The sequence below is a fragment of the Crocodylus porosus genome, unplaced genomic scaffold (assembly GCF_001723895.1).
Source record: "Crocodylus porosus isolate Cpor-Errol unplaced genomic scaffold, CroPor_comp1, whole genome shotgun sequence".
Taxonomy (NCBI): domain Eukaryota; kingdom Metazoa; phylum Chordata; order Crocodylia; family Crocodylidae; genus Crocodylus; species Crocodylus porosus.
In genome coordinates this window covers 42,576,494-42,592,664 of record NW_017728951.1, presented here as the reverse complement: position 1 = coordinate 42,592,664, position 16,171 = coordinate 42,576,494, and the positions used below count along the sequence as shown (strand labels likewise).

At 40.9% G+C, this 16,171-nt stretch overlaps 1 protein-coding gene across 1 annotated transcript; it reads right to left on the bottom strand.

Annotated features, from left to right (window-relative positions):
- Nucleotides 1-449: 449 nt before the first annotated feature.
- Nucleotides 450-16,076, bottom strand: VDAC2 (voltage dependent anion channel 2). Its single transcript, XM_019556017.1, has 9 exons — nucleotides 15,971-16,076; nucleotides 12,224-12,295; nucleotides 10,235-10,284; nucleotides 7,307-7,459; nucleotides 7,158-7,210; nucleotides 6,140-6,367; nucleotides 4,786-4,936; nucleotides 3,493-3,550; nucleotides 450-1,016 (listed from the first exon to the last, which is right to left on the bottom strand). The coding sequence occupies exons 1-9, from the start codon at nucleotides 16,002-16,004 to the stop codon at nucleotides 925-927; spliced, it is 891 nt and encodes a 296-aa protein (XP_019411562.1). The 5' UTR covers nucleotides 16,005-16,076; the 3' UTR covers nucleotides 450-924.
- Nucleotides 16,077-16,171: the final 95 nt, after the last annotated feature.

The window sequence follows — 16,171 nt, the reverse complement described above, 5'->3', positions numbered from 1 at the left end:
GAAGCAACTGGATTAAGCAGACTCAACTGCCCAAATGTCTGGCTGAAGACGCACTCAATGTGAATACCTAGTGTCATAATATCCAGTTAGGTTTTGAGGGGTAAATTCTAGAGATTGATACAAACACTGCTATCTCTCCCTAAACTCTTTGAAATTAAGAGGAATCATACTGAAGGAGTAGAATGTTTTTGCCTCAAAACCAATTAAGGGCACAGTAATTATTCAAGTATACTATAGGAGGGGGCTGCCCTCACTTGCCTGTCCATGAATTCCTATTGAGTTGTCCAATTCTTGTCAGGCTAAAGTCTGCGACATGTGCGGTCAGGAGGACTGGGTCTGCAACTGCACCACAGAAGCATGGATGTGCTAGAGGCATTTTTTATTTAAGCTAAAATTTACTTGAGCCCTTATCATAAGTACCTTCATTTTTAAAATATTTGAGGCACAAGTATGTGTGTGTAGTCATTTTATTCATAATTTGAGTTGTCTTGGGATACCAAAAGTATTTCTAATTAAGGTGATTTGACAAAGTTGTTGACCTCATTTCAAAACATCCACTAATCCAGTTCTCATTCAATGCCAATACCAAATGTTAAAAGGAACATAAAAACAAACATGCACACAATTGTACAGTTTTCATAAATGTCTATTTCATTATTTGTGGGTAGCGCATTTAACAGTTAAATACATTTAAATATGTTTAAGTGACTGCACTAATGCAGAATTGATAACTAGATGGGTAACCAATTTAACTAGAAACCAGCTAACAAGTAACTGTCTAAATATTTCAAATACAGCTCTTGTTTTAGGTCATCCTTTGGGTGGGTGGGTGGTGGGGGGAAAGCCTGCTGGTCACATTGGAAACACATTTTTAAGGCCAAATTCTTCTGATATCCCTTCCCTGCAGCACTTTCTTCAGACATGTTAAGCCTCCAATTCCAGGCCAAGACCAAGTTTATGGCCTCCGGCATTGATGCTCTTCCCATCTACCAGGGCAGAGAGTGTAAGCTTCACACCTGTAAGAATAAGCAATCATATGTTTAAAACATGTCATCTGAAGCTACCTGCTATCATGTAACTAGACTCTTGATTTTATCACAAGTTCTAGTTAATTAATTACTCCTCAAGCTATTCCTCAATTAAAAAAGGAAATATGTATGTGAATTCCATTGAGATTTAAGTTGGTCATACAAATAACTGAACTGGAAAAAACAGTTCTGGACATTAAAAATTACCTGGGACATAACAGGCAAAAACCTGCATGCTACTGGGGAGGAACAACTGGCACCATATCTACAGGTTGGGGAACTCCCTTCTTGTCAGTACAGAGGCAGAAAAGGATCTTGGAGTTGTCATTAACTCCAAGATGAACATGGGTCGGCAGTGTGGGGAAGCAGTCAGGAAGGCCAACTGTACCTTGTCATGCATCCACAGATGCATGTCAAGCAGGTCCAAGGAGGTGATCCTCCCCCTCTATGTGGCACGGGTCAGGCTGCAGCTGGAGTACTGTGTCCAGTTCTGGGTGCTGCACTTCAAGAGGGATGTGGACAACATGGAGAGGGTCCAGAGGCAGGCCACTCAGGGCCTGATCAGGGGGCAGCAGGGCAGGCCTTATGAGGAGAGGCTACGGGACCTGAACCTGTTCAGCCTCCAGAAGAGAAGGCTGAGGGGGGATCTAGTGGCCTGTTACAAACTAGTCAGGGGGGAATCAGCAGGCACTGGGGAAGTCCCTGTTCCCTCGAGCACTGCCAGGAGTGACCAGGAATAATGGTCACGAGCTGGCAGAGGGTAGATTTAAGTTAGATATCAGGAGGCGCTTCTTCACGGTCAGGGCGGCTAGGGTCTGGAACCAACTTCCAAGAGAAGTGGTGCTTACCCCTACCCTGGGGGTCTTTAAGAGGAGGTTAGATGAATACCTTGCTGGGGTCATTTGACCCCAGTAACCTTTCCTGCCATGGCAGGGGGTCAGACTAGATGATATACTCAGGTCCCTTCCGACCCTAGAAACTATGAAACTACTTATTTAAACAGTAGGCAGGCGGAATAATTAAAATTTAGGGCTGCACTGATAGAGATTTTTGGGGCCGATACCAAGAGCTGATATTTAAGAAGGTATATTGGCCCGATACAGATACAATTTCCAATACAGCTGCCTCCAGCTGGTAAACCAAGTGTGGTGGAAGGGGAGGGGACCAGATCAACACCCCCTGTGATAAGGGGGCAGGGACTGCCCAGGCAGGGGGTCCAAAGCTGTACCTCATGGGGTGGGGGGCACTCCTGCTGCTCGCACCCCAGATGGCATTTGGGGGGACATCTGCCCCCCTGGATCTGCATGGGGCAGGGGAGGCTGTAGCCAGGGCTACGGTGGGGCTGGACTCAAAGCGGGCACTGGTGGTGCTGGGAGGATGCTGCATCCACCCAAAATTTCACTACCGCCACCAGCTGCCCATCACAGCCCCAGCTCAACACTCCAGAAAAAGCCAGGACTGCGGCGGCAGCACTGGGAGCGGGAACCAAATTAGAGGTGGATGCGGCATCCTCCCAGTGCCGCCAGTGCCTGCTTCAAGAGCTGTGTGCAGCCCTGGCTGCAGCCCACCCCATGTAGATCCAGGGGACACACATCCCCCTTGTGCCCTCCCAGGGTACAAGCAGCAGTGGGAGCTGCCTCCCCTTTCCCCCCTCCACCCACATGAGCCATGGCTCCAGCACCCGCCCCTGCCCCCTCCCTCACCGTGGGGGCACTGATCTGCACCCCCTTGCCCTTCCTCTTCCTCCCACACCCTCCTCCACCACCACATTGGACTGACCAGCTGGAGGCATCTCTTCATGCTGCTGGCTGTACTCCTTGCTGCTCAAGTGCTGTTCTGTGACTGAGCACAGCACAGGAATTTATCAGCTAAATTACTGGCCCCATTGGGCCAATATCAGATGCATCCAGTTTTCTTTATAAAAATAGGTACCGATCTGATCTCGAACCGATATATCAGTGCACCTCTAATTAAAAGCTACCTTAACTTTACATTAAGAATATACTGCAACAGCATGTAAAATCAGGGGAAATACTAATTTGGAAATTGGAAATGAAGTATATAGTCATGCCAGCACCCAGCATACATTTCCTGGACCATCAAGGGTACAACATCACTCCAATACTACCATTAAACTACTGGGCATTTTCAATTAGGCTAAAACATGTCAGGTCCCGTCAACAGAAATACTCCCAGCATTAAAGTACTAGCTCATCTTCATTATAGAAGCATTATATTACTTTGCAAACATGAAAGCATTTTTTCTGGAAGACAAAGTAAACATTTGCTGTACACAACATATACTACTGTCACAAAGATCAGCAGTTAGCCTCCAGTCATTCTGAAGAAAGAAAATACAAGCAGTTACATTTATGTAATCTAGCCATGCATGAACAGAACCAGAGTCTATAGTTCTGGGTTCCTAGGCATGGCTGGAGCAAGGATTCATTCAAAAAATATTTACCTGGCCTTAGGGTCTGGGTGTAACCCACTCCAACTAAACTAGCATTGTTCACTTTTGCCTGAAAACAAAAGGAAAAGCAGTAACTAAAAAGTTCAAGAAATGCGCTCCGATATAATCCTACAGGAAGGCAGAATATTGTCATCCAATACAGTCATAACAGCTTCAGCAAGATGTTTATAGTTTCAGGATTTCTGTACTTACTACCTAAACAGCTTTTATTTCCTTCTAAATTAAACATCACCATTACTTTGCATGTGGCACTGATGCCAGAAGAAATAATTATGAGAGGGTGGCTACAAATCCTCCTCAGAGATGCATTTCTAACATAACACTAGTTAACAGAAAAATATTTGTTTTTAGGTCTTTTCTAGGAAGAAACCCAAGCCAATCCTTATGATATTCCTGAAAATCGGCCGGTTCAGACTACAACATGTGATGAAATATCTTTAAAAGAAACTTTATTTATGCCTCCAATCAAGGAGCAGCCAATTACTGAAGCTCTGCATATATTGTTATACTGACTGCCATAACCTCAAATCAATAGGATGTAGAGTAGTATATTAATCTAGGTTATAACACTTATTCCAGATCACGAGACATAGTTTGAAGGAGGAATTACAAATACAGTAAACTCTCTGGTAACCAGCATCTTCCAAGCCAGCATGTTCTGTTAACCGGCATGCCAGCTTGTAAGGAAAAGTGAAACTGGAAGTGCCCACCATGGCACTTCTGGTTTCTCCAGGCCCCCACAGCCTGGGGCAAAGCAGCCTGTGCTGCTGAGCCCGCACAGCCCAGGGGGCATAAGAGGCTGTGCGGACCGGCAGGAGAGACGCCCCAGACGCGGCAAGAGAAGCGGCAGTCGGGGCCGCTCAATTAACCAGCCTATTTTGTTATCTGGCATCCCCCATTCTTGGGGAGTTTTTACTGTTCAAGTAACTGATCCAAGCTCCATTAAACTATGGAAGATTGAATGAGAAATGGAAGTAGCCACCAGTATCGAATTCTTATCATGTGAAACTGTTGAAGTTACCCCCAAAATGTTTAACACATTTGGAGCGGGACTGCTGTTGGTATAACTGCAATACTTCAAGTATCAGTCACAGTCATTACATACTAAATTACATGCTACATTCTATTTTACTTGTTAATGCTGACCTGTGAAACATTATTTATGATACAGAGGAGGAAAAATTAATTTATTATGGTGCGGAACATTTAAGAAAAAATTTACAAATCTGTCTGCATAGATTGTGATGGAGGTGCTAATGGAGCTGAACCCAAGGAGATACTTACAGAGATAGAAGCAGTAGAATCCAACTGGTATTTAGCTGCGATACCAAAACGAGTGCTGTTGCTGCCTGCTGTCCAAGCTAGATTTACAGCAGTTTCAAGGTTGTCACTCACTTTCTGGTAAATTGAGCCACCAAATTCTGACCCATCATTGCTGCAAAATATTTTCAAATATAAGAATTATGGAAAATAAATCCCCTAGAATTAAGTTTTTTTCAAGTTTTTCAACTAAGTCATCTAAAAGACAGGAACAAAATATTAAAAGTTTTCCATTAAAAAAATGAAAGTAGGAGGGGGGCAATATAATGTTAAAAGTTCATGGAAGAGCCAATCTCAAAAAAAACAAAGCAACTAATATAAAACGTTTGAAACAAAGGATACAGAAAAAAAGAAAATCAGAGGAATAAAACAGCAAGCTAAATTTGTAGTGACTGGATACCTAATGTTTTGAAAAGTAGCATCATATCAAATAGTATTGAAGAAATATTTTAAAGGGGGAGGGTTTATTATTTTTAAGTGCAATGCCAATTTCAACTCTTTTTATTAATTTTGCAATCAATTTACTGTAGATCTGGATACTGCTATTTGAACTCGCTTTTATTTTCTTAACTCCACTCCCTCTCAATCCCCTCCTTTTTACAAGGTTAAGACGGAACAAATTTGTATTACAAGGACATAACATGCAAATGGCTTTCTAATGCAGCACGTAAGTGGAATGTATTTGTTACTACACTAACAAATGACATGCACAATCATTTAGACTGTTTGAAAATGCCTTATTAAATTGCAATCAGAGGATGGACAAGGACATCTATATAGAAAAAACCCATCAACAGAATAAGTAAACTAATTACTTTGCCACATAAGGGTAAGTATCTTAAGTCTGAGTCCTTTGAATAGCTGAGAACAAAGAGAGACTTTTCAATTACAGCAAGAATTAAGAAACATTGATAAAGCATATTTAAACTATGTAATGGGCTCACACCTATTTCTGGTAGGGGTGCAGGTTTGTCATAACAGTACAATTCTCTCCATCTTACAGCAGAAGACAGTCTACTTGGTAAAGACTACTGAAATGCTGTATTTTGATTTTTACCACTCTGTAAAAAAGTGCTGTGCACTTGAATCTGACATTACTTTATACAAACACCACAAAAATCCTAGTTAAGTCACAGGCATGGAAATGGCTAAGAATGATGTTAAGAAGTCTCAGCTGTTATTCAGAGAGTAATATATTGGTTAACTGAGCAAAAAGTTCTTTTCCAGACTCTTCATAAACGTTTCACAAACTATAGCCATTCATTCAATATGACATCTTGTCTTCCCAAACAGCCTTAAAAAAACCCCAATTACTTACACATTAGTGTGCAGCTGGAAGTCTCCAGTCTTGTAACCCACAGAGAAATTATTCCTTGTTAACTTCGATTTGGCACTATCAAAAGTCATCTGATAGCCAGCAAGCCAACCTTCATAACCAAAAACAGCTGAACCATGGATCGCAGGTCCGGCAAAATCAAAGTCAACATCACAACCCAGGTTTACACATTCACGTTTATAAGACGATTTAATTTTGCCACTTTTCTTTCTGGGAAAATAAAATAAAAAAGTTACTTTACAAAAGCTTAATTCTTCATCCAAGTTCAAAATTAGATCTCTACTAATCTGCAGTGGGTACACAAAAGCCAAGTATAAGAGTTCTCAAGAATGGAGAAAGACATAACTGACCAGTTAAGAAAGCAGAAATATAAATAACGCATAAAAAAAGGTTTTTAAGGAAATAAATATTACACATTTAGGCCGCTGACAAATATGAGAATGAGACAAACAAAAAACCCAAGAAAACTCCCATTCTTTACCAGAAGCAGCAGCAAGTTAGTTCAACCCAGCACTGCAATGCCTATATAGACTGAGTGTTTCAGTGGGGTTTTCTGGCACTTTTATCTAAGCTGATTCAATTAGCTATTATATAAAAGCACAAAAAAAATCCCCCACTGAATCACCTAATTTATACAGACATTGGGTGAGCCAGGCCCAGCTAATGTGCTGCCTCTTCTGAGCATGTGGTGTGCTCAGCACAGAAACGTGCCATGTTTAAAATAAAGTGCTGGTTTTGGGTTGGGGTTTACATCTTGAATGACTTAAAAATGTACATCTCTGCCTCCCTATGGCCCCCAATTTCTCTCCACGAAAATTTTTCATACCTAAGCAACCAATTCATATTTAATTATTTGAAAAAATAATGTGGGTTGATCCAAGCAACCATCTTTTTATATTTCCACAGGAATTTACCCAATAATTAACCCTGCAAGTAATGTCAATATTTCCTTAATTATGCCAAAAATGGTACTGTAAGAAAACAAAAGTGAAACTCTTACCCTGTATTTGGTGAAAAGGTTGTGTCAAAAGTCAGTTTCAAACCTTTGGCAATCTATTTTGGAAAACAAAACAAGCCAAACAACTTATTAACTTAAGTCTGCTGTTCAGATGACAAGTCTACTTATAGTTAATTTTTATTTTCTATTACCTGGTCTTCAATAGCAATTTCTGTTCCCAGAGTGTTATCTGTGTTCCATTTTTCTGTGAACGTCAGACCATACTCAGCCCATTTGTATTTGGTCTCCAAGCTCCCATTCACCTTTCCAGTGTCTGTGTTCGATGACCCAGATGTTGTGAATTCCTGACAAAAAAAAGTAAAGATGGTTTACAGGCTGCACATATCATTTAGTCACACGAGAAACAGGGTTGAACAACATCTTATTTAGTTTGGAGAGAATTAAAAAAAAGTGAACATTGCACAATTGTAAAGCAGCTCTGTCCTGTTTGACAAGTTTAATTTATATTAACATGCAATACCCCGCTGAATGTCTGGAAGAACCCAACACTTTGTACCTATTCATAAAAATGCAAGACAAGGTAGCAATTACACTATTAAATAGCTCAATTATATATTTCCTACTTCCTGTTACACATAATGCTGAACAAATTTATTTCAAAGTTAATTTTTTATCTTGAAAAGGAGGGGAACCAAGTGTTTCAAATACAGAGGGGAGTTTGTTGCTTAATATTAGTAAGATTAATATCACAGATTTGAGCCTCGCAGAAAGCTTCCTAACACAACTCTGGCATGTCGCGATCCTGAATCTTGCTATTCTAGCCCTTCTTCTCCAAAGACAGACTGTCACACTATAACTGTGAGATGGCTCCAAATAACGTACCTTAAATAGAGCCATATTATTTTATAATCATTACCCAGATTGGACCTCAACTTTGGTGGTAATCAAAAATTAGAATAGCAGCCTTACTGTTCCAGCTAGGCATTTTAATAGTCACATAAGAGAATACAAACTCCTAAGCAAAAAAAATATTAAACTTAGGGGCGCAACAAGTTTGTTAGATTTATAATGCCATTCTTTGCAAAAAAATTCTCTGGGCAGCTAGCAGTAACATTAATTACTAATATTTAGCAGATTTCATTCACAAATGTGATTAAGACTCTGAATGCAAGAAAGAAACCATACCAACCTATCCTTATTAGTTTAACAAGATTCCAATAGAAAAACTTTAAATCATACAGAAAAAAAATCGATCCACAATGTTAATATTCCAAATCTCAATTAGCTCAGACCCAGTATCCCCCCCACCTTCTATAATTAGCCACCAATTCTAACGTATAACATGTCTTTCATGTACTACTGCTAAAGAGGACAGTTGTTTTATTAGTAAAGCATATTTAAACAATTATTCCTGGGAGTACTACACCTACCTCATCACACACTGAAGAAAACAGTTATTACAACAAATACAGTAATATGCCAATATTGCTAAGAATATTCTTGGGGGCTGGAGAGGGAGAGGGGTATGCAACAGAGGAACAGGACAGACACACCAACTGCAGTTCATCCTTTCTAAAGGCGTGAGAATTTTTATAGGAACAACCACATTTGATCTCAACCAAAATAAACTACCTAGGGGCAAAATATTTACTTGAAGTACACTAGTGAACCACTAGATGTCTGCATGCTCCCAAGTTCCAAACAGAGTATAATCCAGTGGTGGCCAATTATTTGGGCTAGAGGACCACTTGAGGAGTTTTGCCAGGCTCTTGGGCTAAGTATAGACAAGCAGTTATGTTATTAAAATTTACTACTGCAGGTTCAGCCTTAGTAAGATTTGAAGGTTGGCTTTTTTCAGTGTTACAAAACACTCATGTAACAATCTGAGCCATCACTCAACTGCCATGTGCTAGTTTTAAAAAGGGAAACCAAACACCATACATTTTGCAGTGGTATAATGCTAATCAATTTTTATGCTGCCAAGGCAAAGTGAACACATTGGATACAAGTGGTGCTCACAGTTTTGGACCTGAGGACCAGAAGCATGGTGCAGGGCTGCCCCCCCCCACCCCCCCTCAGGAAGGAGCCCCACACATGCTCAATTTAGTGTTCAGGATCACAGGACTCCCCAAAAAGATCCTTGGGGAACCCCATAGGCCAAACAGGAGTGCTGGAAACTGCATCTGGCTCATGAGCTGGAGGTTGAACATCCCTGGGCTAGACAGATGAAGCTTAACTCTGCACATAGAACAGGAATCTATGGACACCAAGAATCATCCAGTGGAAGCAAATTACAATTTCTGTGGGTGCATCTACACTTAACTGCAGAGTTGACCAATTAGCTCTGTGGTAAAGCATCACCATCTACATCTGGGCCAGTATTAGGGTGCATTAAATTAAATTACCTCTGCTGTAATATGGTACTGCTAGGAACAGTACTAGCTTACAGTGGAGTCATTTTACTGCACTGCAATACACATGTGGATGGTGACCTGGAAAGCTGGGGCAGAGCAGTCCTGGGCTGGCAGCAGGCTCAGAGGGGAGAGGCAGGGGGTCAGCCATACAGCTCCACAGTTTCAGGGCACTCATGCCCCAGCCAGCCTCTGTGCCACCCCATGCCACCACCTGAAACCCAGGGCTGACCCCCTGAGTCTGCTACTGGGCCAGAGGCTACTCCATCCCAGCTCAAAATGTTGCTGTCCTGGGCACATGTGAAGATACTGCACCCAGGAGTAGAGTACTCTGGAACAAACTGCTGCAGAGTTTACTTTGCCTGAATTGCATGTGTAGATGCATCCTGAATGTTCGTTAAAGAACAGATCTGCTATTCACTCATTTCCATGTCCCCTGCACTCACATAGAATAAAAGATTTGGTACCTGCAATGTTGCTAAGCAGGGCATACACCTGAACTACAGCATGTTAGCAAACATTGCAATGCCACTGTTACATTCAAAGTTATAAATCTACATGGATTACCACAGCATACTGTGCCAACTGTTATCAAAGTATTTTGTCACCTACCTAACAGCATCTAAAAAAAGCTGCCCTTTTATAAGGAGGAAAGTGTTCCCACAGACTTAGAGCACAATCAGAAATACAACTGTATGCAAGACTTACCACTCCACTTGCAGACTTCGTTTTCACATCCAGTTTCACAAGTCCAAATCCTTAACAAGGAGAGGTTAAAGTTACTACATGTTATAAACAAATACTCAAAGAAGTATTTTGAGGTCCCTCTTCTGTCCCTTCTATTCTACACAGATAACTCCTACAAGACAGTTGACTACTCTGTCTGAAGGATAATCATTCGTCCCTTTACCTTCAAGCAACTGCAACTATGCCCAGCCAACTTTGCCCCAAAAGTAAAGCAGCATTTTTTTCCAGCTTTCTGCTGCTATCGATAAAAAATTTAAATGGCATTCTATTTGCAGAATCTATGCTGAACGCCAACCAAAATGAAATCAATCCTACTCTTTCATAGCTCTCAATTCTGCAGGACTGAGATAGGTAAAAGTGTCATGCAATCACTAAAACCAGGAAATCATTCTGAGTTATTACTACAAGAGGGAGATTTAGTCAAGTGCCTTTTCAGTGTCAGCTTCCTGATAATAAAGTTGCTTTATCTTATACTAAGCAAGTGTAAGATAAGCAAAGCTGCCTCTTACAACAGTGGCAGCCTGAGAATTACACTGGCAATCCCTCCCACCAAGCCTCCAGATGAGAAAGGCAAACAGGTATGATTTTGTCAGTTTGAGACCCAGAAGTTAGAGACAAGAAGTGACCATTCTTCATCTTTGCCACCATAAAGATGCATCATACATCAGGGTGAAGGCAACTTGAACTATATTGTGTCCAAGTAATTATTTCCCATGTTATTACATCTGTATAAGCCTTAAAAACAATTTCCTACATTTTATGTTATTACTTTTAGTGATCCAATAGTGATATTACTTCCAGCGTACTGTGCTGCAGCTCCTACAGCATTGGTTCCCAACCATGGGGTGTGACCCAAATCAGGGTTGTGGGGGGTCCTCAGTAGGGTTGTGAAAGGCCTGCACATACCTGCACTCACGCAAGTGGCTCAGGAGTGGTGGGCAGGCAGGACAGGGCCACCGCATACAAAGGGGACAATGGCAGCTTCCCTGCCCCCGGGGGTGCCACTGGTGCCACACTCTACTCCCAGGAGCCCCTGCAGCACCAGGTTAGGAGGTCCTGTTGGTGGCCAATTTAGGGTTGCAGCAAAAAGAGTTTGGGAACAACTGTCCTAGAGGCTAGGGGCTGAAGCACAAAGTACAAATATATAGTCACAGACAATCTCTACCTTTATGAACTTCAGTCTGTATTGAGATGACTAACTGTGAGAAACGCAGAAGACTGGCAACTCAAACACAGAGAGATTACAACCCTAATTCTATACTGTGTTCTGGTGGACATCTGCTCATGTAGAGCTCTAGCAAGGTTAGTGGTGCTCCATGAGGTTCCAGGCAGCTGCCAGCAGAGAACTGTGGATTAAGCATATCCCCAAAAATCACACAGATCTTCTCTGTTTGAAAGAGGTACTCTCATTATTCTAACAGCACAGTGGTCAAGTAGTCAGTATGCAACAGCTTTTATCTAGGTACAGTTAGTAGTATAGGTACCAGTACTACATAGCTATACCAGCATAAGGTCCTTTGCATCTACACTATGGTTTACCAGTAAATAAAATGTACACCTATGCTAGTTAAACTGTCAAGTTTAGATCAGAGCAGAGTTGCATTCTGAATGCAGAGTCTGGAGTTCCAGTAAAAGTTACATCTACACCATAAGGCTCTGCTTCTTTCCCACAGAATTCCTGTATATTTCTCCTGCTTCCTTGATATGTACTCATCTTTCTATTTTTTTCTATTCCCATCCCTTAGCTAAGCACAAGCAATTATCTGTGTGTATATGTTGCTTTGATATTGGTGCCCACATATTTAAAATGCTCTCCCCACCCCCAAGTTTGTTTCACTGTATGCAGGTGTATAAAAGCATGTCAGAAGATTTGCAGAGTATAAAACTTAGCACTTCCATTTCAGAAAAATGTGAGTTCATATTGGTCATCATAAAAAGCATTATTCCTACCATATCCTTTATTAAAGATATCTCTGGCAGATTTGCCAAGGTCTGCATAGGATGGAGGGATCGCCATTGGAGCTGGAAAGATAATAGGCTAATTAGTATGTATCCATTTATCATAAAAGAACGAGCTATACTCAAACTCACTTTAAGATTTTTCTGGACTTAAAATAGGTCATATATGGACTTGAGAGACACATTAAACTAAAATAGTAACTAATTATAGTGCCTGCAATATACCCACAGACTTAACAGAAAAAACAGATTTAACTCTGAGTGAGATGTTTCTTTTCCAAATTAAGAGACTGGAAGTTAGTAAGAGCTGGGATTTCACTTAAGAAATACATGCAGGATTGTTTATTTAGCTGTCATCTCCACTTGGATGTTTAAAAGCCAAGTCAAACGGAAGGTTTAAAAAAAAGGTAAAAATTCACCAGTTTTTTTAAAGTCCATAAGCTGCTCTAAATAAAAGAATACCTAACAGCCAGCAGCAACTACTTAAACTGCCTGATATTCATGTACATCTGATTTTAAAATTATTGGACTTATCTTGTGGCCTGGTGATTAGTGCATTTTTAATGCTAAAGAAAAGATGGGTTCTTTCCTGTGATCCTGTTATCTCACTACCTTTTGCTGGGACTCATTAGGAGCATTAAAGAAAGACTTACTGAAGAAGTAACAGAAATAAAGCTGATGGGAGTCCAAATACAGTAGTCTAAAAACCAAACAGTCAGATGAAGACTTTTCCTGGGTACTGTAAAACAGTTTAAGCTTGCTGGCCATTAATGTGGGGAAGATCAGATAAGAGAAACAAACCAAGAGCATTTAGCAGATCTGTTCTCAGGCTGAGCCTTTGACAGCTTTAGTGTAACAAGAGAGCCCTCAGGTTACTTGATATTTTAGAGCACTTCCTATTCAACTCTTTCTTTCTAGTCACCCACACCCATCCAAATATTCATGTTGGTATTGAAGGTACTTATCTTTCACCATATAAAAGTTTACAAGACAATACTATTGTTCCATCATTCAATGGTAGGTCTCCAAAAACAAGGAAAACAATACAGTAGAACAAATTAGACAAGTACTGTCATCTTCTCCCCCAACCCCATCCCCCCAAAATAAATAAATAACAACTCCCATCCTTCAGCAGCACCTAAAAGTTCAGAAATTTTTTTTTTGAATTGAGAATGCAGCTTTGACAAGGAAATGCTTAGTCTGACCACATGGAAATCCTGGACACTGCCCACCCTCCATGTCAGCGGGGCAGGGCAGTGTGCTAGGCTGGGCAGACAGTGGTGCCTGCCTACCCACTTGCAAGGTGGTCTGCACTAGCCCACTCCTGGTCAGACTGCACCCTATGTCCCTGGGATGCCCATTATAGTTCTCAACAGGTGGCTGAAACCAGCCTCTGAAATCCAGGACTGTCCTAGCTAAACAGGAACAGACAGTCACCCTACTATAAGGGCACCACTGCTTGAATATATTACCTGCCCGTTTTTGTATTTAAAAAAAAAAAAATAGTAAAATGTTCTTGCGCACACACATTTTAAGAATCTAGATTCAATGTCTCCATTTTATTATATAGATGAGGGTACTATACTACCATTTAGAGTACTAGGCCTTACTGAGATGAATAGAACAGTTTGAACCTCATCTAAGAAGTTCCTGTAGAAAACCAGGGGAAGCCATTCTTATACAGTCTGTGGACTTCAAGTCCATGAAGGCCTTAAGTCACTGGGGAATTGAAGCAAAGTTTCAGGTACTCACTTTTTAAAAATCTTATAAGCACTGGGGAACTGACTGGAACAGATATTCGAGACCCAGCCCCTCAGGGCATTATCTTGGAATAATTCTGCCAGTGATCTCTTCCCCACCACCCACCATAAAAGGCCAGACTTCAAAGAGGCTGCTATTGTAAAGAACTAATTTTCTTAGTGTACACACAAATCTCACATTTGGGAACACATGCTTTAAAAGCTAAACATTTTCTATGACAGTTATTCATTTGTAAAGTGTACTGGCACCCATCTTATTATTTGAAGGAAGTAAAATGCCAATATTATTTTAACAAGTCCACTTAAAGCCTTTATTGCCTGGCTTAAGGCAGATATTACTAGTTACATTTTATAAACTAAAACAAGCTCATCCAGCTACTTTACGGAAAAAATGCCTTGCTGTAGAGACAAACAAATCCATCTCTGCAGGGTTGGTTGCTATCTGCACTTAAACAAAAACTAAAAGTAACATCCACAGGTTAAGTAGCAGACATTTTACGGAAAAGCATTTTAAGACCCAATTCAAAACTGCTGTGATTAAAGACTTAAAAATGGTTGCGCTGATTGAGCTATACTAAGCGGAAGGGCAGTTGCCAATTTCTACCCTAATGCTCACTGTGCAACCAGATTTACAATGGCAGTTCTTGTTAGCAGTTATTGTTCTAAGAGTTCACACCAACACTTTCAATTTCTATGCCATGTTTTTCTTCCTAAGAAATGTGCCTCAATTCAAAAGCAGTCAGTCATTCTAGGGAGAACTACTTCCAATTTCAGTTTTGTAGCAGCCTGTAGCATCAAAACACTGACAATTAACATATTGGGGTCCTTTGTTTTTCTGTGGGACCTAGATTCAAGTCTAAACAACAGCTCGGCTAATGAATGAGTAAAGTGACAAACAGTTTATGAGAGTTTGTAACCTATAATGTTTTATGAGTGTAACAGTCCTAATTAGTTACTGCTGTTAGTAATTTGTATTCACCCAAATGACATTTGTTATACATGTGGCCTGCCTGCATATGTATACCATCAAAAGGCTGTTTATCTTTTTATTAAGATGTAATTCTTCTATTACATTTCATATGAGTAGCATGAATTTTAAACATTAGTTGCATCTTAGAAGTGTGTCACTTGGGAATCTGAAGAGAGTAAGCAATTTCATTGTTTTTAAGAACAAGAAAAGGATTTGATGCAAATAGCTCCACCCTAATCTGGATTTCCACCTATCCTTTTTTCTTGTAAAGTCCTACAATCATCCAATCACATTTATTGTTCTCAAAAGCCCTGAACAAGAGATCGCCTATCAAAAGGGAAAGTCAGTGTGCTAAATACCAGGGAAGGCAACTCAATTACTGCTATTAGTATCATTGCATCACAGCTTTCCCTCAAGGTAAGGTTTCAACTGGCTCACACCCTCAGATGAAAGAAGCTGTAAGAAATCGTTTAAAGATATTTGGTGTGACTCCAGGACATTAAAAATCCGGAAGAAAAATGCATGAAGAGCACACGTAATTAAAGCTTTATACATACAGACACAGATGTTCATAATTAAGTTACTTACAAGTATAAAGCTTTAATTGTATCTATCCTGTGTGTATGTGTGCACATATACATTAGAAATATAGAATCAGAGAAGAAAACTAGGGACTTCAAGGGGTCATCCAGTCCAACCAATTTTAGATTATATATGCATTTCATATCTTTATACAAAAATGTATATATAATACCACCTTTTATAAACAAATATATATGTATATATACACATACATAAAATACCCCATTATCTATATACATATATAATCGAATATATGTAGTCTAGTAGCTATGCAGACATCTCTCGGAGGAGCGCAGGGCCGAGTGTGTGCCGGGCCCCGCACGAGGTGACCCGGCCCCTCAGGCTGGTCCGGAGCTGCTCTAGCCCTTGGCGCTGACCCCGCTTATCCCAGCACGTTACTCTTGCTGCGGCTCTGTCCCTACTTACGTCGCGGAGGCGGGCATGCCGGAGTGTAAGTCATAGCTAGGCCAAGCTAAAGGATCTACAAGAGGGGAGAAAACCAAGACGCAGAGGTGAGCTGGGCCGGGCCCGCGGGAGGAAAGGGGCAACCCGGCTGCGCCCCTGCCCCGCGGGAAGGCCCGGCCGGCGGCAAGGTGAACTCCTCCACGCGGCCATCTTAGGGCACCG

What these genes read in the sequence shown, in the direction of transcription:
- VDAC2 (XM_019556017.1), bottom strand. Translation starts at nt 16,004, where the DNA reads ATGACTTACACTCCGGCATGCCCGCCTCCGCGAC. An exon ending in AAATTGCTATTGAAGACCAG is followed by an intron (nt 7,211 to 7,306) that starts GTAATAGAAAAT and finishes TTTCCAAAATAG; the next exon opens with ATTGCCAAAGGTTTGAAACT. An exon ending in ATTCTACTGCTTCTATCTCT is followed by an intron (nt 3,551 to 4,785) that starts GTAAGTATCTCC and finishes TTTTGTTTTCAG; the next exon opens with GCAAAAGTGAACAATGCTAG.